General features: G+C 42.5%; 1 protein-coding gene across 4 annotated transcripts in view; it reads left to right on the forward strand.

The window, feature by feature from the left end:
* The window catches only part of LOC100702813 (ryanodine receptor 3), a 105,927-nt gene that overhangs the window by 9,438 nt on the left and 68,607 nt on the right, over positions 1-27,882 (forward strand). For 2 of the 4 annotated variants that reach the window (XM_025901029.1, XM_025901030.1), the window contains exons 2-13: positions 11,069-11,188; positions 15,147-15,251; positions 21,949-21,963; positions 22,441-22,515; positions 22,665-22,743; positions 23,297-23,409; positions 24,586-24,685; positions 25,015-25,108; positions 25,904-25,978; positions 26,439-26,595; positions 27,155-27,319; positions 27,691-27,812. In XM_025901029.1, the coding sequence (XP_025756814.1) occupies positions 11,069-11,188; positions 15,147-15,251; positions 21,949-21,963; positions 22,441-22,515; positions 22,665-22,743; positions 23,297-23,409; positions 24,586-24,685; positions 25,015-25,108; positions 25,904-25,978; positions 26,439-26,595; positions 27,155-27,319; positions 27,691-27,812 (1,220 nt within the window). The remainder of the gene's footprint in view (positions 1-11,068; positions 11,189-15,146; positions 15,252-21,948; positions 21,964-22,440; positions 22,516-22,664; positions 22,744-23,296; positions 23,410-24,585; positions 24,686-25,014; positions 25,109-25,903; positions 25,979-26,438; positions 26,596-27,154; positions 27,320-27,690; positions 27,813-27,882) is intronic. The other 2 variants (XM_025901031.1, XM_019349097.2) reach the window with 1 other exon arrangement.

The raw sequence follows: 27,882 nt of genomic DNA on the forward strand, positions 1-27,882 counted from the left end.
TTTGATTATAGAAAAACTCACACTATTTGTGAGGCAATGGTTGGCTTGCTTAGGAAGGCAGTCATTGGAAGTAACTGCTACTTGCCTTGAAATAGCAACACAAGTAGAGGTTACTTTGCACATAAAGCTGGACATAGTCACCATGACATCAGTGATTAGGAAATTCCCATTATGAAACCTAAAGTTGTGTATTTTTCTCACTGCCACCTTGTTGTTTTGAAAGTGTAAAGGGGTGGATCAGACTGTGAAGTAGTTTGACGTGGCATTCAAGTGATTAACAGTTTGTGATTGTCAACAAAGGTGTTAGCATATGAGAATACGCCTTGTTTATCCTCCTTTCTGACTAATTATGTCGTTTGAAGCTAGAACGCTACAAGCATTGCTTTTCAATTGGGCCCATAAAGTCATCAGGAAAGTGTTTAGTGAAGTCAGAGAGCAAGAGAGCTGAGGGACACTTACATAGACTTCTATATAACCAGAAGTCTCTTTGTGACTGTCTATATAGTATATGGCTTTAGACTAGCTATGGCTAATCTCTTTTTCCAGTTTATGCTAAGCTAAGCTAGCTAGCTGATGTTGTAGCATAATATTTACCACGCTTTTGATTAGAAGATCTCAGGCTGCGAGAGGGAGTGTGGGATTCTAAAAGATCGGAAATGTAGGCAGGGGCATCACAATTCAAAGCCTTAAAAGTCAGTACCAAGATTTTAAAATGAGTTCTAAAATGTACTGGAAGCCAGTGTAATGAACGTAACATATATATATAAGTTCGTTGATGGACTTTAACAGGTCAGGTGTCATTGTTAAGGACACCAACATGCTTGCAAACACTCACCGAGTGGTAGTGAAACCCTAAAAAGTACAATGCCAGCCTGAAACGGAGAGGTTCACAGAGAAAAGGTGTGCGGTTTAAAATTTAATGGTTGGATCGGTAAGACACAACTTTGACTTTGAAGGCCAATGTTGTCCTTTTGCATTTGCGTTGCATTTTTCACTACAGCTTGGAGAGTGAGTGTTTGGAGACAAGTCATGTAGGGCAACAGCCAGCAACCATTCAGCAACTGTTCTGAGAGTACACAAATTAAATCAAAGCAACTCACAAACACAGATTTTAAGCAGGACTTGATTGTTGGAGCAAAAATTAAAATTGAATTTGCTTAAAGGTCTCTTGATTAGCACTTACAGTTCAACTTTGCTTTTTATGTGTTTGTCCATTTGTGTGTCCAAGACAACTCTGAGCTAGTCTGCTGCTGTCAAAATATTGGCAGGTCCTCAAATGTCGAATTATTTTTGTTTATGTGGAGCTGAAACAGGTTATGAAATTGCAAAATTAACTGCAATCACTGCTCTCTTTTATATTGTAGGCCACATATCCAGCACCTCCCCTTCTTGACCTGAAAGCAAAGTATAATTTCCATCCATGCCACACCACTTGGGACTTTCTTTAGTGTCACAAGTTGAAAAAGTGAGTCAAAAATCATGCTTGACTTGCTGCACATAGAAAGGTTATAGATGCACCTGTTAGTGCTGCTCTCCCTTCGGACCTCCAAGAAGGTTCTTCCCCTAAAAATAAAACACATTGCTTGTCGAAGGGTAGAAGCAGCCTATTTTCCTTTACCGTGTGCTCTGCCACAAAGAGTCTCAATTCCCTTGTTAAGTGAGGCTGCTTTGCAGAGAGGAAGCAGAGGGAGTGGAAAAGAGTTTGTTCCTTTTGATTTCTGGTGCAAGCCCGAGCTACGGTGCTGTCACATCTTGCCCCCGAGGCTCCCCAGTGTCATCATGTAGCCAGGGGAAAAATGCAATAACACCCCAATCTTTTTCCATAGTCACTGTAATGCTTCAATGCCAAGCATGTAGAAACATTGCAAGGTATTTTTTTCATAAAATAGCCTGCATAGACCTAAAGGAAGGCAAGAAAGGAAGGAGCGAAAGTGCTTACTTAGCTTTTCAGATTAAGCCACCGCCAGAGAGGCAAAGTAGTGCAGCAAGGTGCAGTCAAACATTTTATAGCCTCCTTGCTTCACTCCTTTGCTACAGAGGCATGTAGACAGTCTTAATATCTTCAGACCTGAGTAAGGTTGGTTCTGCCTACAGGGCTTATCTCTTATATAAACTTTATCCTCAGGTGAACTGTAGCGTTCTGCATTTTCAACTGAGTTTTCTACACAGTACCTATATCATGATATATACACTTACATAGAGCTAACACAAGCAGGAGATGCCATTTTTTACCTCATGCTGTTTGGTTCACAGTGATAGCCATACCTGTCTAATCTTCAAGATGAATTGCCATGGTCCATATGGTGGCTACTGTTCACAGCTGTATAGTGCGAGTGTATGGTGATTGGGTAATTAGATCGCCCACAGTAATTAGAGAGTCCAAGACTGAATCCGAGGTGGCCATATGTGCCAGATGACACACATACACAAACAACCAAAGACGATCAAAAATCAATGGGCCCATTGAACCACCGGATATTAGATTATCTTCCCTTTGATGGTATTTTCTCAGTTTTTTACTCTTGGAATGTCAGATGAATTCACTGATGTGAGCCTCTATCACTTAATGAAAGGCTATGTATATAATCGACTTGACTTGGAGACTTGTCGGGGACTATCTGGCAACAACCAGTCACACTGGAAAAATGTCCACTCCCAGGATGGTTGCAAGGGGTTGCTGTAGGTTGTTGGCAGTCACTATGAAATCGATTGCCAAAGCTCCATTCATGGAGGCTTAGAGACTGGTGGGTGCCCACCTGGTATCAAACAGTTGGTAGGGAAAAATATTTATTTGGCAACTGGTTGGCGAGTTGTTGCTGGAGACTGCTGGCAGTCACTAATATGAAACTGGTCACCCAAATGTGCTGGTTGCAGTGGTAAGGCACAAGTTTCACTTTGAGAGTGAATGTTCTCTATTTCTGAATTGATTTCTGGGTTAACTGCAGCTCAGAAAGCTAATGGCAGTTGTCTTCAGACAAGTCTGACTTCATGTAAATTAAGGGCAATCACGTCAATCTGCTACTAAACAACGCAGTCACAAGGAGGTTCTATGCAACTGATTTCACTCAGGCTAGCAACCACTCACCAGCCAGTTGTGGAAATATACATTTTCCTTAGTAACTGAAGGTTGCCAGTGGGTCGCTGATTGGTGTCTAGGCCTGTGTCACTGAGAGCTTAACCGATCTCATGTTGCAGAATGTGTCCAGGATGCAGCTGCATGCCGATTGTTCCAGGATCTGGTCAGTGACACAGTTCAAGAATATGCTGTAAGGCTGTTATCCTCAGCACAGCCTTAAAAGGAGGCTAAAATCTTAGCGGATGTCAAGATCAATTTATGGCGTCACCCTGATTTCTGGGATTTTAATGATGTGTGGACGAGAGGACTTTATACTCTCTGTAGCTCTGTTTGCCTTCTGTCTATCTCTCACTCTCTCATTCGGTCTGTGCACTCGGGGCAGCATGTTCAGCAGTTTGCCTCAAGATGAGCATTAACACTCCCATTTACAGAGTAACACTGAGTCATGAGAACAAAGCTTCACTCCTCTTGTCCAAAGTGTTTCTCTCTTTCTCTTTCCATTTCGACTGGTGTCACACCACAGTGCGAGAGAGCACTAAGCTGCAAGTCTGTGAATCACTCCGACAGCAGAGAGCTTTAATCTCCACCAGACTGTTCTGGAACAAACATTTTTGGCCCACAGTGCTTCCTCTGATACTGGGGGTCCATTACAGGAAAGGATGGTACAAGTCTTGCAGTTATAGTCATGCAGATACACTCAGTGCGTTCTCATTGTATTATTGTAAGCTGTAGCATAACTGCAAAAAATATGCATACGAATGCAGTTATTTATTTACTTTTGTGATGCATATATATCCAATTTATAATAATGTATGTAAGAACTACATGTTTGGATTCTGATTGGATGCAGCTGTCCATGTAGATAGTTCAGATATGATTGTTGATTATGAGTTTTACATAAATTACACAATCAGTACCAGCTTCAAAGCTTTATTTTCTGATGATTCACTGGTATATATTGCCTCTCTCACATATATACTGCAGTCATTCCCTCTCGTTTTACTGCCTACAAATAGGCTGGGAAACACCAGGACTTTTTCTACCTGCACTGTGTGTGTCTGGGTGTAATACAAGAATCCAAGGCAGGAGAGTGTGCTTGTAGGGGGTACAACCGCTGCCCAGCTGCATTTAGTTCTGCAGTGCCTGACCAGCTGTATCAATCTGTCCAGAACAAAGTCTCAGCGTATGAGCCAACTTCTGTGCAGTGTTGACTGGCAGCAGGCCTCTGGTAATGATGGAGAATTACTACACAGTGTAATATAGAATGATAACATGGGGACAAAAAGGCAAGTGGAGGCAAGCACAGACTGCTGTTTGGTGTGGTGGTGCGTTTGTAGATGAATGCTCCAGGAGCCAGGATCTGCCTCTCTCCTCTCACCTGTAGTGCTCCACTCTTCAAGCTTCCTCCCAGGGGGGCCGCTTGGTGCCACCCTCAGATCCATTTGCTGTTGATTCACTAGATTTTTTGGCATATCAAGCTGAAGAAGACAGAACAAATCTAACCTCAAGGAACGAGATAGAAAGTGAAAATCTGCTGCAGCTGCAGGAGTGGAGTCTGGATTTATTTATTTTTTTTATCACCACAAGTCTTTACTTTGATGGGATATACTTAGCAAAGGCAATTTCTTCTTTATAGGAGGTGTAATTGATTTTGCTTTTATGAAGCCATATGAATATTTACACACTCCTGCATTAGTGCACTTTTTGACTATGTTGGTAATTTAGGTCAATGCAGTTTTTGCATTTAGCTTCACGTTTTAGCTTATTTAGCTTATAACTCTGAAAATAATGCAGTTAATAGGAAGGAATCTGACCCAGTCTCACATCAAGGAATCATAGAAATAAAAGTTGTGGTTTTAAACAAGAGACACAGTAGTGATGATGATGCTTTTCGTGCAGGTTTTGTGTTGTACCTGTGCGTCTTACTTGCGCAGAAGCATGTAGACTTTGGAATTGAGGTAAAATACATTCAGTACATATTCAATAAGAGGAGGAATGATGATGTCATAAGCATAATGCAAGCAGTAGTAATACAAGGCTCATGGGAGCAAAGCATGAAATACTGGAGCAATTCAGTTGCCGTTGCACCCAGGCTCACAGTGCCGCCCGCTAAACAGCACCGGGAGCTTTTTGCTCGCTTGCTCCAGCTTGTTATTGCAACTTCAGCTTTATAGTAGCTCATGTAGCACCTTCAGGATGTATGAGTGAGTGCATTGCCAAAGCACTGCAGCCGCGTGTGGTGTATGATAAGGCGGTGAGAGGCTCTTTTGGTGAGTTGAGGCATGCACTGTACTGCAATACCTGCTGAAGTACCTAAGGCATTTCTTCAAACCAAAGGCTTATACGCTCCTCTTGAGAGTCTTTAGATTCAGATTGCTACTTATTCCAGTACCTAGGAGAGAGCCTTCCAAATAACATAAAGTTACACCTCGCATAAACCCTGGACTTCTCAGATTTGTTGTTTGAAGGCAGAAGACCGGATGAGAGAACAAGAGATGCTCTTCACATAACTGCACATTTATAATGCCAGGACTCATTTTTTCCCTACAGGTCATAAGGACGCATTACCTTTCTTTTGAGCTCAGTAATCACTCCTAGCCATCATCAATAATCATTTATTTAGGAGCCCTGTTGTTAGAGAAATAGTGTGGTGCATGTCACTAACACTGTGGTCTGATTTCATATAGCGTTCAAACCCGTGATTGGCTTACAGTAACATGACTATGCCTGCCTGTCTCCATGCAAACACCAATATTCTGATTATCCTGAGTATAAGACGGGTGTGATTGGCTCAAAAGAGGGAGGGAAAAAAAAGCCATTATCAGCGTCTGCTCATTGATATGCTATAGCATTACTCACACGATTTCTCCGGAACAAGGTAGATCTTTGTGCTATTGTTGTAGCGCACGCACAGATATACACAGTGGAGATGACAAACGCATGTGTTTGCACAGCACGAAGGAATACGAATGAGGCAGCGTGAGCGAGGGAGTATTAGGATTGAGTCAAATTCAATCCCAAGGTGCCCTTGGAGGCTCAGCTCGCTCTCTTCATGTTTGTTTTAAAACAGTTTAATAATTTATGTTTTCTTTAACACAATAAATAGCTGAAGTCCTGCCTTCTTGCTGGGTGCACTGGTTTCAGGATGGAAAAATATTGGTGTCAAAATCACTTTGCTTAAATCATGACCTCTTCTGATAAATGATGCCACGATGACTGCTTAGCTCGCTGGGGTAGGGAAATTAATTCTTTTCTTGGTTTTAGTAGTCTGCTTCAAAGGAAAATTTATATCACAATGTTTGGGAAGCTTTGAGAAAGATATGTGGATATCTTTGTGTTTGTCTCGAGGGCTGTATCCCAGAATCCTTCAACTTTAAGTACACCATCATCTATTATATATTTAAACCAATTTCATTGTGCCAGTGTTGAATGTCTAACAATATAGCTGTAATTAACCCAGAATGAACTCGCATGTCATCCTTTTAAACCTTTCCTGTAGCGATGCAATAGAGAGACTTTTGCATATAGACAACCAGGTTCAAATATTTTAAGAGTTTAAGAGTAAGAAGAGCATCTTCCATTCTTACAACCTGACTGACATCACTTAGTGCTTCTCTTTATGAATGATTGATAGCCGTGAGTGCCCTCTGTCCCCTCCTGTGTAGAAGTCAGAGGCAAGAGGAGAAGAATAAAAAACAAGGGGTTTGTGACACAGGGTGAGAGAGAGCGAGAGAGAGAAGGGGAGAGATACTGCCAGATACCCCACATTACTTCAGTGCAGGGGTGAGACAAGGGAAAAGGGGCAGCTGTGGGCTAGACTGAAGCAGAGACGTGAGAGTTGCCTTCTCTGATTAAATGCCTGGATCGATACTATCCTTATGTGGCTCAAATCAGCCCTGCTCTTGGTCCCTTAACAAGGAGACTGATTGCATGTTCTAACCCAGGTCAGAGCCGCTTTGCGATAAGGGCTATTAATTTCAGTCTGTATCTGAGTCGAACACATTTTAATATCGATCTGAGACGGTTAGCATTATGCAAAGTGTTTCCCATAACAATCCCATGTTCATCGTGGCATTGATCATTCACCAACATAACCTGGATTATAATTCTCCCCAGTATCGAACAACCCCGCCAAGATTTGTTAGTTCCTACAGTCAGCTTTAGCTTAAATATGTAATCTCCCCACTGTGCAAGCAGTACACTGTTTGTGTACTGTGACAGACAGCATGCAGTGACATAACTATACTCAAGCGGTTTGAACCACCGGCCTTCATCAGCAGCTTCATCAGTTTCCTGTGAACTCAATGAGAAAGTCCCATCTGTTTTGAAAAGCTAGAGTATGACACGCGGATGAAAGCTCTATAAAATTTGTGAGGGGAAAAAAAGTGTCAGAAGCTGTTTCTAAAGTAGTTCTCCACAGATGTCAAGCTCAAGTGCAACCGCTTAGTTTATTTGCTGTGGGGGTTTTTTATAGATCACATAAGCTGTTGCACAAACTTCTGGATTTCTGTGCTCAAGGTGGTTAAATAGATTTGTTGTGCTGCACCCCTCTAGTATCTTACACACTGAGTGGCCAGCAAGACTAAAAAAAGTCATACATATATATAAACTAATCAGGCATAACATTATGGCCACCTGCAAAGTAAGATCCACATGGCAGGATCCAAGGTTTGCCCAAAGCATCACACTCCCTCTGCTGGCTTGCCTTCTTCCCACAATGCATCCTGGTGCCAGGTGTTCCCCAGATGAGCGATGCACCCGGCCAAGCATGCGATTCTTCAGACCAGTCCACCCTATCAATGCTTAATCACTATTCCTTCCTTGAACGACTTATGATAGATACTGACCACTGCAAACTGGGAACAACCAGGAGCTGCAGTTTTGGAGGTGCTCTGACCCAGTCGTAATTTGGTCCTTGTCAAACTCACTCAAATCCATACACTTGCCCATTTTTCCTGCTTCTAACACATCAACTTCAAGGACAAAATGTTCACTTGCTCCCTAATATATCTCACTCACTAACAGGTGCCATGATGAAGAGCTAATCACTTCGCCTGTCAGTACATGTAATGTTATGCCTGACTGGTGTTTTAGTCCATTTCATTAAGCCAGAAATGTCCGAACTTGTCTCTTCCTAGCTCCATACTATGCTCATCTAAATAAATAAAAAGACAATATTGAAGTTTTCATTTTTATTGGTATCCAACTCATCGTAATTAATGCTGCATGCTAGCATTGTGCTAGAAGTGCTAAAGCAGGTTTTCACACCTTGCTTCCAGTTAAATTCCAGTATAGTGCTTCCATTGATAATGATAGTGCCATCAATAATGTTATTAATGATGTTAATTGTCATTCCCAACTGTTAAATTTCATACCCACATTTAACCTTAACCTAATTTGATTCGAAGCTACAAGGCTATTTGGAAGGGGAGGAAGACATCCGCAAACCACATAAGCTTTGCTGCTGTTGGTAGCCATCAGATCACACATAATAGTGGTAATATCATTAAGGACACACCCACAAACACAAATGCACACACACATCGCTTTTTCTTTTTTTCGCTAAAAGGAAAATATCTACACTGACAGAAGCACACACGAGCAACTCGAAAATGAATGTGTCACGCGTGCGTTGTAAAGGGGCCTCGAGGCTTGCCATATTGATTTCCATGCAGTGCTTTCTACGCACACAAACACGGACTTGCACCCGGTGATGTGCAGATGCTAGTCCTCTTTATCTCTCGCTGCTGTGCATTGTGCTGCACTGTAATGGAGTGCTTTACTGTTACTACTACTACTACTGCTGCACTCTGCTCTCAGCACAATCCCTCTCACATTAAATAATGCAGCTGGCAATTGTGCAGCAGCTTCCAGCCCTCCCCATCCCACAGCAGCCAATATCAGCAAATTTCTGCTTGCTCTGCTGTCGTGAAGAGTAACTATGCCCAATTCAGCGTTTACAGGGCCAACACTATAAACACCATCAGCCCATTTACACAGCAGCGGCATTTGATGTTTGTTTTTCGGCTCTTGTACTCCCAAAGAATTTATGTTTTTGGTGACATCTGTCGTCATCATCTGCATCTGCCTTTGGTCGCATAAACAACGGTTACACACAAAAACAGTGAGCCAACTTTTGTAGACGCCATTAATCTAAATTATGAAATGAGTCTTATTTATTATGGCTTTATTTTCATCCTACTATTAATATGGACATATAAATACTATAAAATCTCTTGTTTGCTTGTGAATTTCTCCTGCACAGTCATACAGCTACATCTTCGTTCCCTGAAGGTTTTCATCTATGCCAGATATTATGATGTCATCATGATGCCTAGCAACCACCAACCAATCAGCTAAAATGACACCTTATAAAAGCATTTATATAATTTTACAGCAATTTAATCTAATTTTTAACCATAAAACTTTCATTATGGGTGACTGATTATAATATGTTGCCTGGCAACCCCCTACGGACGAGCTAAAATGAGCCATTTGTAGCCTTTATGTATCTACAGCACCATACAATAGCATTGTAGTCTTTTAATTTTATCTAATTTTTATCCACAAAACTTTTATTTTGCATGACATATTATGACGTCATCATCACGTCTAGCAACGGTCCAAAAATTCCCATATGTAACAATATAATATATATATAATGTACAATAAGCAGACGTGTTGTTAATCACTCACATTAACTAATGATTCCTTACCCCCCCCCCCCCCCACACACACACACACTGTTTAAATATACAGTATCTGCACACAATCTTAAACATATTTACTAATGCAACATCAAAGTGATGCACTACCTCGCTTTTATAATGCATTCACTTGTTTCAGCCATTAATTGCGTTTATAGGGTGTAATGCTCCAGCAAATAGCCTTAACCTCATTTTACCATATAAACAGCGTAAATAGCCTAAAGAAGATTGTGTTGACTCAAAGGGATCAGCCATGGATAATTTGATCACCACATTTACCAGATTTAGTAAAGAAGACCCCCCTAATTAGCCAGACAGAGGGAGTCAAATAGTGATGTATTTCAGGGGAGTGGAAAAAAAGTCAAAGAATGCCCAATTTTATATTTTAATGTAACATATTTTACTTATCTTTTAACAGAAATTGTAATAATTCACCTGACATTCATTCTAGATGCAAGGACATTTAATTCCTTCCATTTTTATATGAGGAAAACAAAAAATAATAAACATTTTTGTAAATCCCCACGTTAGGCAGCTGGAAGATCTTCTGAACCCAATGTAATGTTAAAAATTAGGGAAGCCATAATGACAGAACATTCATTCCTATGGCAGTGCACAAGTTATGCAAAGAAAGAGCACAACATTAGTTCTGCAACAGTAACCACTGTGTGGCCTTTCAAACAACAATAAATGGACTGGTCCTTATATAGCTTTTGTCTACTCAAGCGCTCATTAATGGCTCATTCACCCATACAAGCACTTTTTTCTACAACTAAGTGCGTTCACACTCCGTTGAGCACAACCTGGGGTTGAGTATCTTTCCCAAGGATACTTTGGCACGTAGACTGAAGCAGCCAGGGATCGAACCACCAACCTTCTCATTACTAAATAACCTGCTCTACCTTCTGTACAGCTGCAAATCTGAGTAGGTGATTATAAACCTTTGAATATTGGTTAATTGTCAAAAGATGATCATCACTGTAACTTAAGCAAAGCTTCAAAGGTTTAAGGTTAGGCTCGCTTTTGCTTGCACTTCTAGTTTGCTCCTCTTATTCTGATTAACCGCTGTATGAACTAAACTGTGGTTGGTGTCGAGGTTCAGGGGAGAAGAAGGAGCACTTTTCAGACCATGGTGGTTTAAGGGTTTCCTCCGATCAATGCACAAGGATGGGCATGTGTGTGGATGAACTGGGTTTCTCCTAGGATGACACACACATGCACACACACTCACAGCGTCTATGCTTGCATGCGCGGACACAAACTGAAGTCTGTTTTGTTTTGACAGGATGACGAAGTGGTGCTCCAGTGTGTGGCTTGCATCCAGAAGGAGAATCGCAAGTTCTGCTTGGCTGCCGAGGGGCTCGGCAATCGACTGTGTTACCTGGAGCCCACATCTGAGGCAAAGGTAGGCAACACTGGCTCTACTGTTGCACAGTTTTATTCTCTCAGATTTGAACTGGCAGCACAACAATACACGTCATCAGTGTGCGATGTTTCTATATCTTTATGTTCACACACTTGTGTGGGTTAAGACGCAAATAAAAAATGGACCAATGTCATATGAAGCAGTTTTCAGAAGCGTGTACCGGATGAAAGGGAGCGTTCATCTGTAAAAAAAACTCCATGGAAACCAAACATCCACTTAGTACGCTCGTGTTTGGGTTGAGCAAACAATCAGAGAAGCCAAGCGGACACGCACAGGAAAAAAAAGCAGCACAGCAGCTCACATCCACCGCAGTCTCCTTGATGAGCTTTCCTTTCAAGGGATCAGGGACGGCGTCGCATCTCCGCAGGTCCCACCGTCAGATGATAATTCCCTGAAATTACGCCCCTGGACGTGATTGATGGATTGTTTCATAAGCTGCGCTGTTGTTAGCTGTAATTGCCCGCTGCTTTATTGCAGCAGAGCAGCCTGTTTGCAGTTTGTTTGAATAAGTGTAAAGTTTTAATGAGTTAAATGCAATTTCTTTTGCTTTGCAGTCAGTGGGGGTGCCATCATAATGCCTTTTTGTATAATTAATCCACAATATAGCACACATTCTCTTCATTTTTTTAATTTTAAGTGATCCCCCTGTTAAGCGATTATTTCTAAAGATTGATCGGCTGGAGGGATGTGTATTCTTTCTCACCTTATCATGGCTGCCGATGCTTTGCTGCTAATCTGGCATTGATGTTTCCCTGTAGCTACAGTTGACGGGCCTTAGGCTTCATCTGGATTGATTGTCTCTTAATAATAATCCATTAATATTGACTAATTTCACTCAAGACACGATGTGCATGTGAGGCATGGGTGAACATGTAAGAAACGCAGAAATGCTTTTCAGGGAAAAAGTTGTTTTTTACTTGGCAAAATACTGACATTTACTATCATAGCTCACACAAAGAGTATATCTGTGTTTCAAGGGGAAGGTTAGGCCTTTACTCTATTTTGGATGGTAATTATACCTGACAGGTGTGATGGATGTTCTCCGTATCAGGCACTTTGTCTTCATTTCCTGCAGTTTTTTTATGAAAAGGCATCACCCCACCTTTGGGATCAGCGACATAGCTGTGAAAAAACCCCCAAGATGTCCATTTAGAGGTGGATGACTGAATAGGAAGCCTCGTTTCCTCGCTGAACTAGTCTAGTAATGGGGCACAGAACCAAAATGAGGCTGATTTAAAGTGTGCACATTGTAAGTGGCAACATCAATCAGCTCGTGAGAAGCCGTTGGTGTGATATACAACCAGCTGCTTTCACTTGTCAGAGATTCAATATTATGGAGTTGTGCCTGCATACCGTTATAGCTTTGATGCTTGTCTTTGTTGTTTGGAACCAGCTCATTTTTCTAAATTCCTTTTCGTTACCAGCCAAAAGCTTTAGCGCCGCCCCCAATTAAACTAAAGAACAATGGAAGCGGATGAAGCCACATCCTCAGGACAATCAGCTTTAACCCTGTTTGACCTTTCTGTCTGGAGACAGAAATAAAGACGCGATCGATCCTCGCCCACAATCACAAAACACTCGCTCTCTCATCACACGACTGGTCAGCCAAGCTGCCTTAAAACTGTCTCCTTGACGGGGCTTTATAGTCGCCATCCCCTCCAGGTCACTTTGATTTTTATTTGCCCTGTTTCTCAAGGCTGTCCCTCCCCACCTCCTGTTTTAGTCCAGACGAGGGGAAAGGTCCATGTGTTGTCACCTAGAGAGGTTTGAGGAGGGCTGGACGGCTTCTCAACAGATAGGAAAGACATTTCACCAGCCCAAACTTCGTGTCATAACTTTACACTGCACACAGAATGAGAGACTTCTCTAAATCTGCCTTTTCTTTTAAAGCTGCCAGGGAATGGAATAAGCTTCCTGAACATTTGAAAACTCTTTTTCACACGATGTTGAAAGGTGGACTCAGATGTGTCAACATTAACCATCCAACGCTTTGTAATTCTTTCTGTTTGTTTTGAAGTTCTTGATATTTATATATGAAGGTAATGGATGTGGGGTTTGGCTACTGTTGATGTGTTTTTCAAATGATTTCATCTGCGATGTTCAAGGTTAGGGTGCAGTGCATCGTTTTCCTTAGAAGAGTAATGTTGTTAGTACATGAAAAATGAAATGAAAAAAGGGAAATATAAGTGTATTTTTTATTTACATTTTCACATAATTTATTCGTCAGTACTGTTGAAATCTATCAGTTATGTGAAACTAACCAAGAGACATTCGTCTTAGCTTGTATTTAAACAGGAAGTCAAAATCTTGTGATTAAGTCGCTGTTTTGCGAGTTTCGTGTGCAGAAAGAAGCTCAGACAGACCCAGAACTCATGACTTGTGATTTCACAAGAGATTTTGTTGCAGACCAGTCATTGAAAAGTTGTCTATAAAGCTCATATAAACTACTGTAAAGGCTGATGGAAACTGCAGTTTGTGAGTTAGCTGCCAGTTCACTGTGGGCTCATCAACACAAACCACACCTTTTACACGCAAGAAGTCATCTGCGCCTTTAGTTAAGATAGAGATATAAACTATATCCCCTTTACCTTTAATGAGCATGTCATCAAGTATTGAGCTATGCACTTTCTCAATCTGGTTCTTTCGGTGCATTTGTGTGTGTTGTTCTCTTTCCTTCTGGAAAGCAAGTGAGTTTTTAAGACTCTTCGAATTAAACTAAATTCTCACCATCTCTCGACAAGTAGCAAATCAGTGATGTCTAAATTAAGCAAGCGTGTCAGTGGAAGTGTATCTGTAAAAACTATTTTTGAACTCCAACACGCTGGCTCGTGTTTCTATAAAAAGTCACGGCTGTTTTCACTTAAGTTTTTCCCCCTGACTTGCCTGGAGCCTTTCTATTCAACACAGTAGTGGCCATTGTTAAGATTCAATTCGCCTTCCAAGTACTTTAGCATAAAACTGGGTTGTGGGAAGTTTTTAAATGAGGTTAGATTTACCTGTGTGAACGAACCACTTTGGGACCAGTTGAGATACTCGGGAAGGAGGGCAGAGAGGGTGTTTTGGGTTGGTGTCGTTTATCTTGTGGTTATGCCCTGCAATATCTCCATCGGCGCTTTCCGTGTCCTTTCTCTGAATCGCCTGTCTTTTCCAGTACTGCCCTGGTTCAGCGATTTGGCATCTTCCCTATTTTTTTAATGGTGCTCTTTCCGAGACCTGGCTTATCTGAGCGCAGACTGACCCGAGGGCGCTTAATCTGAATTTAAAGTACCTTTTAATGAATATCGCCCACTCAATTAAGATGAACTCGGTTCAAGTGGGGGTAAAAATGCAGCAGTCAGCAGAGATTTTATGAGCGGGCATCTAATCAGAGTATCCCTGTAGATTCAGGGAGCTGTTTTCATTTTTTTCCGGGCTGTATGAAGATGTTTTGCTTATGGAGCAAATTCCTGAAGCACTAAATCAGAATCAGTGTTGATGGACAGCAGAATAACTGCAGTGGTGATCTTTTCATTAATAGCGCTTTGGTGAAGGCTGAGTCACTGTAGATGGGATCTTTTGGAGCGAGGTGGAGAACACACTGTACTAAAGAGTACTTAGTTTGCCCTTTTTTCTTTATTGTCATTTACTAAACATGAATTAATAGTTTGATATTTTTAAAGAATGCATGCGAGAACATATCCACAAATTGGAATTATTGATTTTTCCCCCATAATTGAGCCTTTCTAAAATGCTACCAACCAGTAAAGAGTATATTTCCATAGCATTGTCCTGTACAGAACCAGTTTTTGATTTTGCATTTTTATTTACTAATAAAATATAAATATAATGTCTATTTTTTCAAAAAATGCTAAAAATGTTCAAAAAATGTTGCCTAGAAAAATGAGATATTTCATCTGTGACTGTTTTTAACCAGAGATGCTTTTGTATTTGGTTACAGTATGTTCCCCCAGACCTTTGCATCTGCACCTTTGTGCTGGAACAGTCCCTGTCAGTGCGAGCCCTGCAGGAGATGCTGGCTAAGAGCGGACAGAACAGCGAAGGGGTGAGTGACGATAGACACGAAAGCTCGCACAGAGATAAGAACCACTTTGATTCTTCATAAACCATCCCCGAGTCATTTAATGTATGTCCCACTGTGCTCTGATATCCAGAGGAGGCGGCTGTAATAAATGCAGTCAGCTAAGTTGAATTTTCTTAACTGTTAGGAGGTTAATGGGCAAAATAGGCCCTTTCAGTAGCCTGGGGACCCTGGCTGCAACGAGGTCTGGGCACCCATGGATACTGATGAGGATGTATCCATTGAATGTTGGGAAATTACTGCAGGTTTCATGCGTTATGTTTACCTTTGCCCATTTGATTAACACTTAAGAAAACAATGTGATTTTCTTTTGTACAATTGCAATTAAAAGCCTACATGCAAAACATCAGTCGACAGTAGATTTGGATTGTATTTACAGCGTCATACAAAAGTCTTGAGCTGCTCCTCATTTCTGTATATTTTGCTTCCAAGCGAGATTTTTTGGTAATTTTTATTTCTGTTTGCGAAATCCCGGCTGTCAAGTAGCCATTAGGGCGGATTGGGGGAAAAGGCTTAAGTTATATTGGACAGAACAGCGATGAATAGCGAATCAGTGATGAATCTATATTTTAAACTTGTGAGGAAGAGGAGGCTAGGAGCAACACAGAGTGTATACGACCAACATGGCGGAGGCTCTGGCATGATACGAGGCTGCATTTCAGCTGGTGGTGTGGTCAAAATTGATAGAATTATGAATGCAGCAAAGGAGTATCAGATTTTGATCCACTGTGCAGTACCATGTTGAAAACATCTGATTGGCAATGGCTTCATTTTTTAGCATGACAGCGATCCCAAACAGACTGCCAAAGCAGGAAAAGCATAACTGGATAGAAAAACAGACAGTGTAACACTCTCAGTCATGGATTGGCTTCCCCAGAGCCGGGACCTCAACATTACCGCGGCAGTGTGGGATCATGTTGACAGAAAACAAAACAAAAAGGCAGCCAACATCCAAGAAAGAGCTTTGAATGTCGTTCAAGAAGCCTGAACAATTCCTGAAGACTACTTAAAGGAATGACAGAGAGAGAAGAAGGTGGTCATATTAAATATTGACTTTCAAGTTTAGAAATAGAGTTGTACAAACTCTATTTTTGCCATACATATTCTGTATTTCCTTGAATGTTTGCACGTTTCAATAAATCAGAGCACCTTGTTCCTGTTTACCTAGCAAAACATAAAGAAATGAAGGATTGCTAAAGACTTGTGTGCAGTACTGTACCCACATAGTGAAAGTAAAGAGGATCGTATAGTAGGGAGAACTGAACACATTTCAAATTTTTCAGTAATCTGCACTCATTCGTTTCCTGTGCTGCAAGTGTGTTTCCTGCTCTTTTACATTTCTATGATATATAATTCTACCATCTTTATCTTCTATTTTCTGTGTATAATCCATCTTTCACATGATAGACACGCAGCCCGGATCAGTGGGTATGTTCACTGCTCATGCCATTCCCCTCTCATCCCTTTGCACACTGCAGTGCATCATTTGCTCTTCTTTTCTGCCCTCATTGATCTCTGGTTTGACTTTTACGACACGTCACCTGTGACATCTGTCTTTAGAAATCATAGTTTATTACACACCAAAGTAATTTTCTTTGAAACGACGGTACAACTGGTTTCTTCAATCAAGTATTTCCGTCTGATTGAAGCCCGATCGGTACAAAGTACCTGATTGGGTTTCATATAGACTTCCCAATAAGGTTTTCCGTAAAGAATGACTTGTTATATAACTTGATTTTTGCTGGAGAACTAGAGCATCTCCAATGTTGGATTAGCGTCAGATTAACATTTGTCTTGTCTTCGGGGGATTCAGATGAATGCTCAGTGCAGCATCATTTGTTTTGTGCCACCCCCCGCATAGGATAAGCTCTCATTTGTCACAGCATCTTCTTCTAATCATAGCAGCTGTATGCTGTGAGAGATGCTATAAGATGATGCAAACAGCTGATCTGATACGAACATTTCTGGAAGGAGACTGAAAGCGATCACGATTGATTTAGTCTCATAAGATCTCGGCATGATTTGGTCTGTTCAGCCTTTAATACCACGTGGTTAAGGATGGTGAGAATTTCCATAAATCTTTAGTTGTTAAGGCACATATTTAATGGCTTTACTTCAGAGATAAATGGAGATGTCAGGAGTGGATTTTGTCTGTGCAGCAGAATGACACGAGTCAAGACCATTGGTTCCACTGCTGCTGTGGGCAGTGTTAGCAGGAAATTGTGAGCCGCGGCGGAGAAAAAGGGAGCTCCAAAATATTAAACGCTAGATTAAAGCTCAAATGAACATGGTTGACCATCCTTCTTGCATCAGCACCTTTTAAAAAGCTTAAAATAACACTGGAGTTAGCTTGCCTGTCTCTCTTCTCCTTTTGGGAAAGGAATTATGCACCAATTTACATTTCAGTCTGGCATCAAGACATCGTCTCCTTATCGCTAATTTGTTTGGCCTTCTGTTCGTCCCTCATCTCTGTAGAAGGCAAACTTGTTTCCACATAGCCAATCAAATTCGTTTTGTCAGCCACACTGACTCACTATCAGCCAGATGACAGTTTGAGCCATAGATTTTAAACAACCAAATTTAGCTGCTCAAGTCTCATTTGTATCTAGCTGGCAAACATAAACACACATCTTGTCCTGGGTTCTGTGCTGTGAATCAAGTTCAGCATACTCTGAATATTTTTCCGTTATCTGGCTTCACTCCCCCTGACACAGGCAGTCAGGCTAAGCAGTCACACGAAGGTGGTAATCAACTCAATAAGTCAACGCAGGGTTTCCCAATCGAGCTGTGAGTGCGTTCGCATGAACAGGGTTGCGTTGGCAGCATCTTGCCAATCACACACATGAACAGATCTACTGGCAGAGCAAGCAGCAAGCAACACAGCTACTGCAGACAAAGCAGCAGTGTGTGTGTGTGTGTGTGTGTGTGTGTGTGTGTGTGTGTGTGTGTGTGTGTGTGTGTGTGTGTGTGTGTGTGTGTGTGTGTGTGTGTGTGTGTGTGTGTGTGTGTGTGAGGAAGATTGTTGAGTGAAGTGCTTTGGAAAAATTTGGTATAAGGTCAGCTACTCACTGAAGACCAATCTAAATGTCTTACTGATGCTCATCAAGGAGAGACAATGACTTCAGACTCGATTAAACGAATTGAGATGCTCTTACTATCTTCACCCTTCCGGGCATATCTTGCAGATAATCCTGGAATACTAGTGACACCATTTTCCAGAGAACTGATTGGTCAGTAGGTGGTGATTTCACACATGCTGACCGCTAATCTCAAGGATACCCTGCTCAGTATCAGGTTAGGTCTGCAGTATAAGTTGCCATGGTGATGCAGTCTGCTAAGAAGTGAACTGCCTTTGTAATACTGAAAACCCTATAAGCCCAAATCCTGCTTCGTACTACTGGCCTCTGCTCCTTAGCTTGTTTAAAACACAACTGAAGCACTCAATGAGAAAGGGGCTCTGCAGGCGTCACTTTGCACCCGCGTTTTATCTGCTCAGCTGTAACATTGAAATACTTCAGTTCAGTTCACACAAATTCAGACCAAACAGAGGAAAACAGGAAGTGGGCTTTATTTAAAAGCCAGAGGAAAAAAAGTAAAAGAGAAAGGTAATAACTTCAAAAAGACAGAGTACCCACACAAACACGGGGAGAACGTGCAAACTCCACACAGAAACTGAACTCAGGACCTTCTTGCTGCGAGGCAACAGTGCTAACCACCGTGCCGCCGTGCTCCCCGCTGCGATATGCTGCTCGAGATATCACAAAACTACATTACGTTACATTGCGATGCATTAAACAAGCATCTAAAACAAATGTTCAAAACTGATAAAACAGAAAAGATGAGGAGGCCATGACAGGAAATGTTACTTAGGTCAGTTAAGCTGCTGAGTTTGGTTCCTACTTTACAATTAGTTAAAAAAGGAATAAATAAATAAACATTGCCTGGACTGGATTTACTTATTGCAGACATTTATATTGTAACCCGTCTCACTTTACGTACCCGTGTAGCAAATACTCCAGAGACTTTTTAAACGTCTTGGATTGGCAATTTGAACCGTGTCACTCGAGTGCGTTCTCTCCTCTCACGTTTATCTGTTTTCGATATTGTCTACCTATTCATCATTCTTGCCTGCGCCGAAATGTCACTGGAGGAAGCGCCATTAAAGGGGAAATGGAGGTTGAATATGTCTCGGCTGAGGCTCTGAAATCAATATGTCTTTGAACAGATGGGCTCATCAATAGACAGTGGCTGGAGCAAATGGTTGTTGAGTTCAGGCAGTTCAAGCGGTTTTAGCCGGAAGGCACAGAGACACAAAGGGCACAATAAGGTACCTGCAAAGACAACACACAGCAACTAGTGTAAATGCCAGGCCACATTTAGCTCAGTATCCACTAATTATTACTATGTGCAAATTTGTCTTTACTCATATAAAGTATCCTAACCCATATTGGAGGGTTGCTGGTCAGAATGGGCGAGTGGTAAGACTGGTCACTTTCTTTAATGACTTAATTTATTCCTAGAAACTCTGCTATTGCACATAGGGAATACCTGCTGCAGGCTCACGCACCAGTAAAACTGTCACCCACTGAAATGAATGCAGTGGGGGAAATAGTTATTTGATCCTCAGCTGAATTTGTAAGTTTGGTCACTTCCAAAGAAATCTATAATTTATCTCAATTTTTCTAGTAGTTTCATTTAAATGTTGAGAAACATTACATTAACCAGAATTCCAGAAAAAAAACCACATTTAATAAAGTTATGAATTAAAGAATGATTTGCATGTCATTCAGTGGAATAAGTAATTTGTCTCCAAGCAAAATATGACTTATTACTTGCTGGAGAAATCTTTGGTGTCAAGCACCGGGGTAAGATGTTTCTTCTAGTTGGTCGCTGTGTTTGCACACATCTCAGGAGGAATTTTGGTCCGGTCCTTTTTATAGAAACTCTCTAAATCCTTTAGGTTTCTTGGCTGCCACTTGCAAACTTACTGCTTCAGCTTCCACCACAGATTTTCTGTAGGACTGAGGTCTGGAGACTGGCTAGGCTACTCCATAACCTTAATGGTCTTCTTCTTTAGCTACTCCTTTGTTACCTTGGTGATGTGTTTTGGGTCACTGTCATGCTGAAAAGCCCATATTAACTGTTCTGGCTGAAGGAAGGAGGTTCTTATCTGATATATTATGCTACATCTTCCCATCCACTGGCTGTCCATGTAGTGAAGTCATCCTGTACCTTAGCAGAAAAAGAGCCAAAGAGCATTGTTTTGGTTTCATCTGACTTCATTACTTTCTCCCAATCTTTTCTGAATCATTTAGATTCTTAAATGGTTCCTAATTCATAACTTATGACAAGCCTGTGCGTGTGCCTTCTTGAGTGGGGGATGTTGCAGGTGCTGCCAGATTTCAATCCATTATAGTGTTACCAATGGTCCCACTTGCCTTCAGATCACTAACAAGCTCCTCCCGTGCAGGGCTAATACACCACATTTTCATGATTATCCTCATCCCATGAGGCAAGATCTTGCATGGAGTTCCAGACTCAGGGCGATTGATGGTTATTTTATATTTCTTCTATTTCTGAATAACCAAACCAACAGCTGTCCAAGCTTCTTAGAATATCTAAGAAACTTGGTGTGAAGGTAACAGAATATCTGTAATTGATTGATTAATTGATTGTAATCTGTGTGCAACATGGACATACACCTAGTCTGTTGGAGGCAGGCTGGATTGTAAGAGATCAAATATTAAATGACATGCAAACTGATTTATAACTTTTGAGTATTGTATTTTTTCTGGATTGCTCTCTACCATGAAAATCTGAGACTTTTCATTTCTATGTAAGTGAACAAAATTGCAGTTTCAGCAGTGGATCAAATAATTATTTCTGGCACTGGATACGGCGGCTTGTGGTCTATAGTTGGACATAGCATCATTCAAAAGTTTTCTCCCATATGGTTCATTTATCCAGGGGTTATAACAGTTTTGCTCTTTGCACATGCTTAAATTATATTACGTTTTTGCTGCAATGTGTCTCTACATTTAGAAAATAACTCTTCTTGCTGGTCATGTACAGCCCGTCATAGGGACAGGAACGTGAGTTTGGGGTTTATCTGTTGTGGTGATTGCAGTGCTGCGTGCCTCACTGCATTAGACTGAGCCCCTCAGCCAGCTTAGAGCAGTTACCAGCAGCACAGAAGAAGCCTGAAAGCCAGTACTGCAGTCTGCAGAACACAACTGCATCAAATCACAGGCCAGCTATTGTCCCAGTAGCCAACTGAGGGGGATAGAGAGAGAAATAGAAACACGGCAAAAGAAGATGAAGAACGACACTATGATTTTGTGAAACGAGCCATGATTCACATAGTGCTCGGATATTATGTAACTACAATTTTGTAAAATTGCATAGAATAAACTCAGCTTTGCTGGATACAAACTGTATAGTTAGTATCCTGCTTGGCTTGTAGGAAATATTTCTTGATGTCACACCAGTGGCTTCACTGTAAAACACACACAAAAAAAGATTGTCAGCTTTTTCTTTATTCCTTTAAATAAGTAACAGTTGTGTGTGACCCTAAATTTGTGCCAACTAAAGCATTCAGGCTCAGGAGAACAGTAGCTCTTTTCTGAATAATAACACTATTTCTTACCTTAATGCTTCCTAGAGGCTCATAAGGAAGGTGAGTAACATGGGAGTTGATTGCCAAAGAGAAAAAAAACACCCCCTTTTGCATTTCTCCCAGTAGATATATTAATTGTTCCCCCTCCTGCATCTTAACCCAATCCCCAAGGCGATGGAGTCACTGTCTGCTAATACCGACATTGCATCCAGAGACTGACAGTAGTTTACAGTGTGCATCCTCCCACATTCCTGTAGCTGGAGTGCTGGAAAGATGAGCTTGTATCCTGCTCACTCACGGATACAGGAGCAGATTGCATGTGTTCATTGGAGAGATTGGGTGGCAAACCCTCCCCAGGAGATGCGTGCCCCCAGCTTGAGGTCATCCTAGTCGTCAATGAGGTCAACATTCAGTGTCAGAGGTTGGATTGAAGCGGTTGGAGGGAGACCACTGGGGTTGTTCTGACAGAACACTGGGCTGACATGTAACTATGCGCTTGTGTACATGTGTTTCTGTGTTTGTGAATCGTCTCTATAGGCAGCGCAGAGTGGCGGACACAAGACTCTGCTGTACGGACACGCCATCCTCCTGCGGCATTCCTTCAGCTCTATGGTGAGAGATCTCAAACAGTCCCCGCTAAACAAATCACGACAGATTATAACGGTAGCTGATTTATACGGTCTATCAAAAATGACCCGGGTCAACACAGGAAGCGTGTGACAGCTCTGTCTTTTGTGGTTTGATGTGTGTGTTGACCACAGTACCTGGCCTGTTTGAAGACATCAAGGTCACAGACAGATAAGCTTTCCTTTGATGTCGGCCTGCAGGAGGATTCAACAGGTAAATAAAAGCTCTGGTGCAGTTTCCTTTTATCTTCCTCCATTCCCTTTGTCATTGTCGCTACGCCTGTCTCACTCCGTCTTTGTTCCGCCTCCGTCTGCTTCTTTAAATCTATCTAACCTCCTCTTCGCTGTCTGAAAGTCCCCTCTTTATCTTTCTTACCGCTCTTCGTTTGTTCGCGAGTGAATTTCACTGTATGTCTTTTCAGAATCTCGGTTAATACCCCCCCCATCCCAGTGAAGCAGTGTACACTTACTTTGTGCTTCTTGTTGTCAGCTATGATTACATCTGTGCAGAATATTTAACACCCTCATGTGTGGCAGGCTGATACCTGGACCCACTTCTGTTTGCACTTGTCAATCGCATCATGCGGTACGCTAGATGAGCAGTCGCCTCAATTTCACTTGAAAATCTTGCTGCGATCCACCCGTGTGTCCTCATTTTCAGCCCGCTGTGACATTATTAGGAATTACAGGGGGTATTTGGGCAGTGGTGTTTGATTAAAAATATAGAAGAAACGTGTGTTTGTGTATGCGTGCGCTTACTGTTGCAGGTGAGGCTTGCTGGTGGACAATCCATCCAGCCTCCAAGCAGAGATCAGAGGGAGAGAAAGTACGCATCGGCGATGACCTCATCCTCGTCAGCGTGTCCTCAGAGCGATACCTCGTAAGTCTAGTGTTTGCCGGTGTGTGTGTGTGTGTGTGTGTGTGTGTGTGCGTGCATTTGAGTGATCATAACATAGAGGTCTTGGTAGGAGCGCATCAACTCTACTCCCCTGATGTGGCAAAATTTCAGATTATAGCAATCCTGTTACCACATGCTGCAGCTCTCTCCGTGACCTCTCTCCAGCTGGAGGCTTAACATTAAAAGCAACAACTTTTTCCCCCTCCGGATGACTGCAAAAATGCATACAATTACATTAAGCAAAATTTGATCTGCACTGCATCACGTCTGATCTCTGGGGGGGATTATGATTTCTTTGCTTCCAGTGCCTTTTCAAATCAAGCTCCTACGTAATCATTCTGGTCACGCCCAAACATTCCTCTCCTCTGCAGCTAGGATTCTGACTTTTTCAGCAGCGGGTAACTTTCACTTTTAGACTAACTTTGGCCACTGAGCACACGGACTCGTATGCTAACCCTGGGAAACATGTTCTCCATGATCCGTGAAGTTTGTGACAGCAGCCAGGCGGTGCTTAACGCCCCACGGCGGTTGGGGGCACGGACAGATGACCACTATCGCCTTACAGTCAGCAATGCCAATCTGGTAGTCTGTCCCAGCTGTCACACACACTGTGGTATGTGGAGACACACAAGCACCGAGGGGGCTGCAGGAGACTCTGGGGAAGGAGGATGATCAGGACACAGCTGCCACAAAATTTGTTTTTTGGATGCACAAACACTGTGGAAACCACACACACACACACACACACACATATTCTCTGCATTATAATCTGTTTGTGTATCCCTGAGCACTCATCGATAAATTGGAGTCTTCTTCTGCATCAGTGGTAATAGACTTTCAAGCTCCAACTGACAACTCATCATCCTTTTCAAGTTCAATCAATACAGTCATGCATTTCAAACCCAGCTGCAGGGTCACAAGCCAGTGCACTCCTAGTGTCGATCCCAAGCTCACATAAATGGGGGAGGTCACGTCAGGTAGGGCATCTGATGTGAAGTCTTTGCCAAATCAAACATGTGGCTCGTAAAGATGTAGATACATTGCTGATTGCTCATAAGATCACAGTGGAGGTCTCTGACAGCTCAGCCATGGTGCTGTCACTTGCATATTTCTGTAGTTGTACACAAAAGTGAAAGTTGGATGTGCTCTTTCCTGCAGCACTTATCCATCTCCAGTGGCAACATCCAGGTGGATGCTTCCTTCATGCAGACTCTGTGGAACGTCCATCCCATCTGCTCTGGTAGCAACATAGAAGAAGGTAGAGACTTTACATAATCATTTGATATACCTTCAGGTAAAAAAGAGAGACAAATATACTTAAAGACAGTGTTGTGATGAATTTTGCAGCCCATATAATTTGACTGATACCGGTCATCTGGTCTAGTATCTGCTGATACCACATATTCAGTCAAATCCAGGTGACAGTGGCTAAATTTGCAAAGAGTTGAATGTTTCTAATTGTATTTAAAAATGGGTAAAACATTTAAATATGACAGTTAAACACTTAAACCTCTGTGATCTGGATTGTCTATTTTTCCTGATTTCATCTCTGAGATGCCAAGTCTTTTCTTTGTCCTTCTCCAATAGGCTACCTGTTAGGTGGTCACGTGATGCGGCTGTTCCACGGACACGACGAGGTTGTTACCATCCCGGGATCAGACCAGAGTGAAGAGCAGCAGAGGTGCGTAACACAGCATCGCAGGGGCAAAGCTAAAGTAGTTACACAGCACATGAGAAGCTAATGGAGCTGCGAGCCCTCTGCTTCCACCACGCTCTGTGACCAGTGTAACCCCCGCCCCCCCTCCCCACGGGAGCCAAAATGGCTGCTGTGTTATTTTTACCTACAGTATAGCTGCTTGGTGCCAACTCACATAAGGCAGACCGCTGAATAATGGCACACTGGGCCTGAAGTGGGTCAAAACAGCGGGCACTACACAGGCCCGTACACATTCAGCCAGGTGCCAAAAGATGTGTGCGTCTTTCTCTTGGATACACACGATGTGCACACAGTTTCTATTTTTAGACCTGAGCGTGGCAAATATGGGGGCAGGATTAGATGTTAATTTCTAGCTTTGGCTTTTACTCCTTTAAATTTCACAGAAGGAGCGTGCTTTTTAGAGGTCTCACATTTTTCTGGGGCAGATCAAACGCACTCCAAACTGTCACCAAGGGGGCGATGAGCGATTTCTTTTATCTTGGGACCTAGTCACCCATATCACTGAGAGACGGCGTAGCTGCGAGTTATCAGGACTCGTCTCTGTTTGAAGGATGTGACGCCGCAGTGGGCAGAGTAAAAACAGCCTGTGTGCACCGTGCGTGCTTATGTGCCAAAGTCAAACATCTTGTCTGTGAATATCAGTGTGACAAATGAGAGGAAAGAGGGCCAGGATGAATGACCTTGAGAGTGTCCGTGGCAGCTAGACAGTTAAAGCATCTACCGACCACGCACACACTCATGCTTCTCTCTCATCCTCAGGATAGTCAACTATGAGACGGGTAAAGCTGGTGCCAAGGCGAGGTCCTTGTGGAGGCTGGAGCCACTCCGAATCAGGTGGTTTTGTGTTTCATGTGATCTTTTATCTGTTGCCTTTCTTCCTGTCACTCTCTCCTTTGTTTTTGTTTAATTCATCCCTGTCCTTTCCACCTTGCTCTTCTGTCTTTTGTTCATTGTTTCCATTTTATCTGTTCTCCTTTCCTCACTGCTGCACTTTGGCCTCTGCCTTATCCCCTCCCTTTCTCTTTCTCTCTGTCTTTGCTGCCATTTCACTTTGATTTCTACCATGTTTTGATGCTGTTTTGTTTAGACTTTCCTGTTTCCTAAAAAGGAAAAAAAAAGTGCATAATTACAAAAATGTTTTCATCCATTTCCAACTGATTCAATTCATATCTACTAGATAATTAACAGCTGGCAGCGTTTTTTTTAGATCAGCTAATTAGCAGATCTCCCTGGGTTTGTGAACTGAACATTTTTGTGTGTGCTTAATATTAATGTGCGGTTGTGGCGTTGACAGCTGGAGCGGGAGCCACATCCGCTGGGGTCAGCCCTTCCGGCTACGGCACCTGACCACCGGTCACTACCTGGCTCTAACGGAGGACAGGGGGCTGGTGCTGCAGGATCGGGAGAGGTCTGACACCGTCGCAACGGCCTTCTGCTTCAGAGCCTCTAAGGTAAGGACACATGCACACAGAAAACTGTATGCACTTGACTTCCTGCTGTTCCTCAAGGTGATCTGCGTCATACATGATCAGCCACACGCTTTCCCATTTAAACACCAGCAAGAAGGCTTTATGAAGGATCACCTATTAACCTTTTACGAATGAACTGCCAAATATCCTTGGGCTGGAAAATCACAGCTTTTTCAAGGACAATGAAAATTGCAAGAATTATTGGACGAGCGAAAACTGCACCATTGAGGTTAATTTAGCTGAACTTGCCGACTCTAACTGAAGCGACCATTTAACTGTACTCCGTTTAATAGAGTTTCTTGGAATGAATAGTGATTCTGAACCAATTACTGACCCCCTTCCAATGTGGATCTGAAGCATGTCTTGCAGAATATGTTAAGCAGCTGACTAGGCTCACATTAGTTACGTCTAATCCTAAAAGCAAAACAAATACCTTCTTGCTTGTGATGGGCGGAGAGCTTTAAGTTGTAGATGCGGCTAATATTTGGTCGTGGTTTGATTAAGAGCAAATCTGGGTCTCTTTTCCTTCCCCTCTGTGCAGGAGAAGCTGGAGCAGAGCCCCAAGCGCGACATCGAGGGAATGGGAGTGGCCGAGATTAAATACGGGGACTCGATCTGCTTCATCATGCACGTGGCCACGGGTCTCTGGCTCTCCTACCAGGCGCCCGATGTCAAATCTGCTCGTCTGGGTCCCCTCAAGAGAAGAGTGAGTGGCGACAGACGCGAGTGCACGCCGCTCTGTCTTTAGCAAGGCACATGCAAAAAACAAGGAGCGTTAATGAATAAATCGCACTCCTTCGAGCGGATAATTATTTCAAGAGTAATGAGTTGATTGAGTTAAGATGATCCTCTGTTAGTTTGCATCTCATTTCTCTGCCTCTGCTAAATATAAACCTCGTCTCCTGGCTACTGTTGCAGAAGCGATAGAGGTGTGCGTGCGGCATGTAAACACAGCCAGGTAGCCTGTAGTGTCAGCACCTGTGTTCCAGACACTGTGGCTCAGCGCATGCTCCATCATTTCTTTACTCATTTCTTTATGTTTCTCGCCCTTTTCTCGCCCTTTCTCGCCCTCTCAAGGCATGCCTGCATTCTGAAGGTCACATGGATGATGGATTGACCCTCCAGCGCTGTCAGCACGAGGAGTCCCGCGCCGCGCGCATCATCCGCAACACCACGCTTCTCTTTAAGCGATTCATCAGGTACACTACACGTTGACAAAACACTGCCATTGCTCACTTCAGCACACAGGGACGTGATTGCACAAATTAG

This window comes from Oreochromis niloticus, linkage group LG19 (genome assembly GCF_001858045.2).
Source record: "Oreochromis niloticus isolate F11D_XX linkage group LG19, O_niloticus_UMD_NMBU, whole genome shotgun sequence".
In the NCBI taxonomy this organism is placed as follows: domain Eukaryota; kingdom Metazoa; phylum Chordata; class Actinopteri; order Cichliformes; family Cichlidae; genus Oreochromis; species Oreochromis niloticus.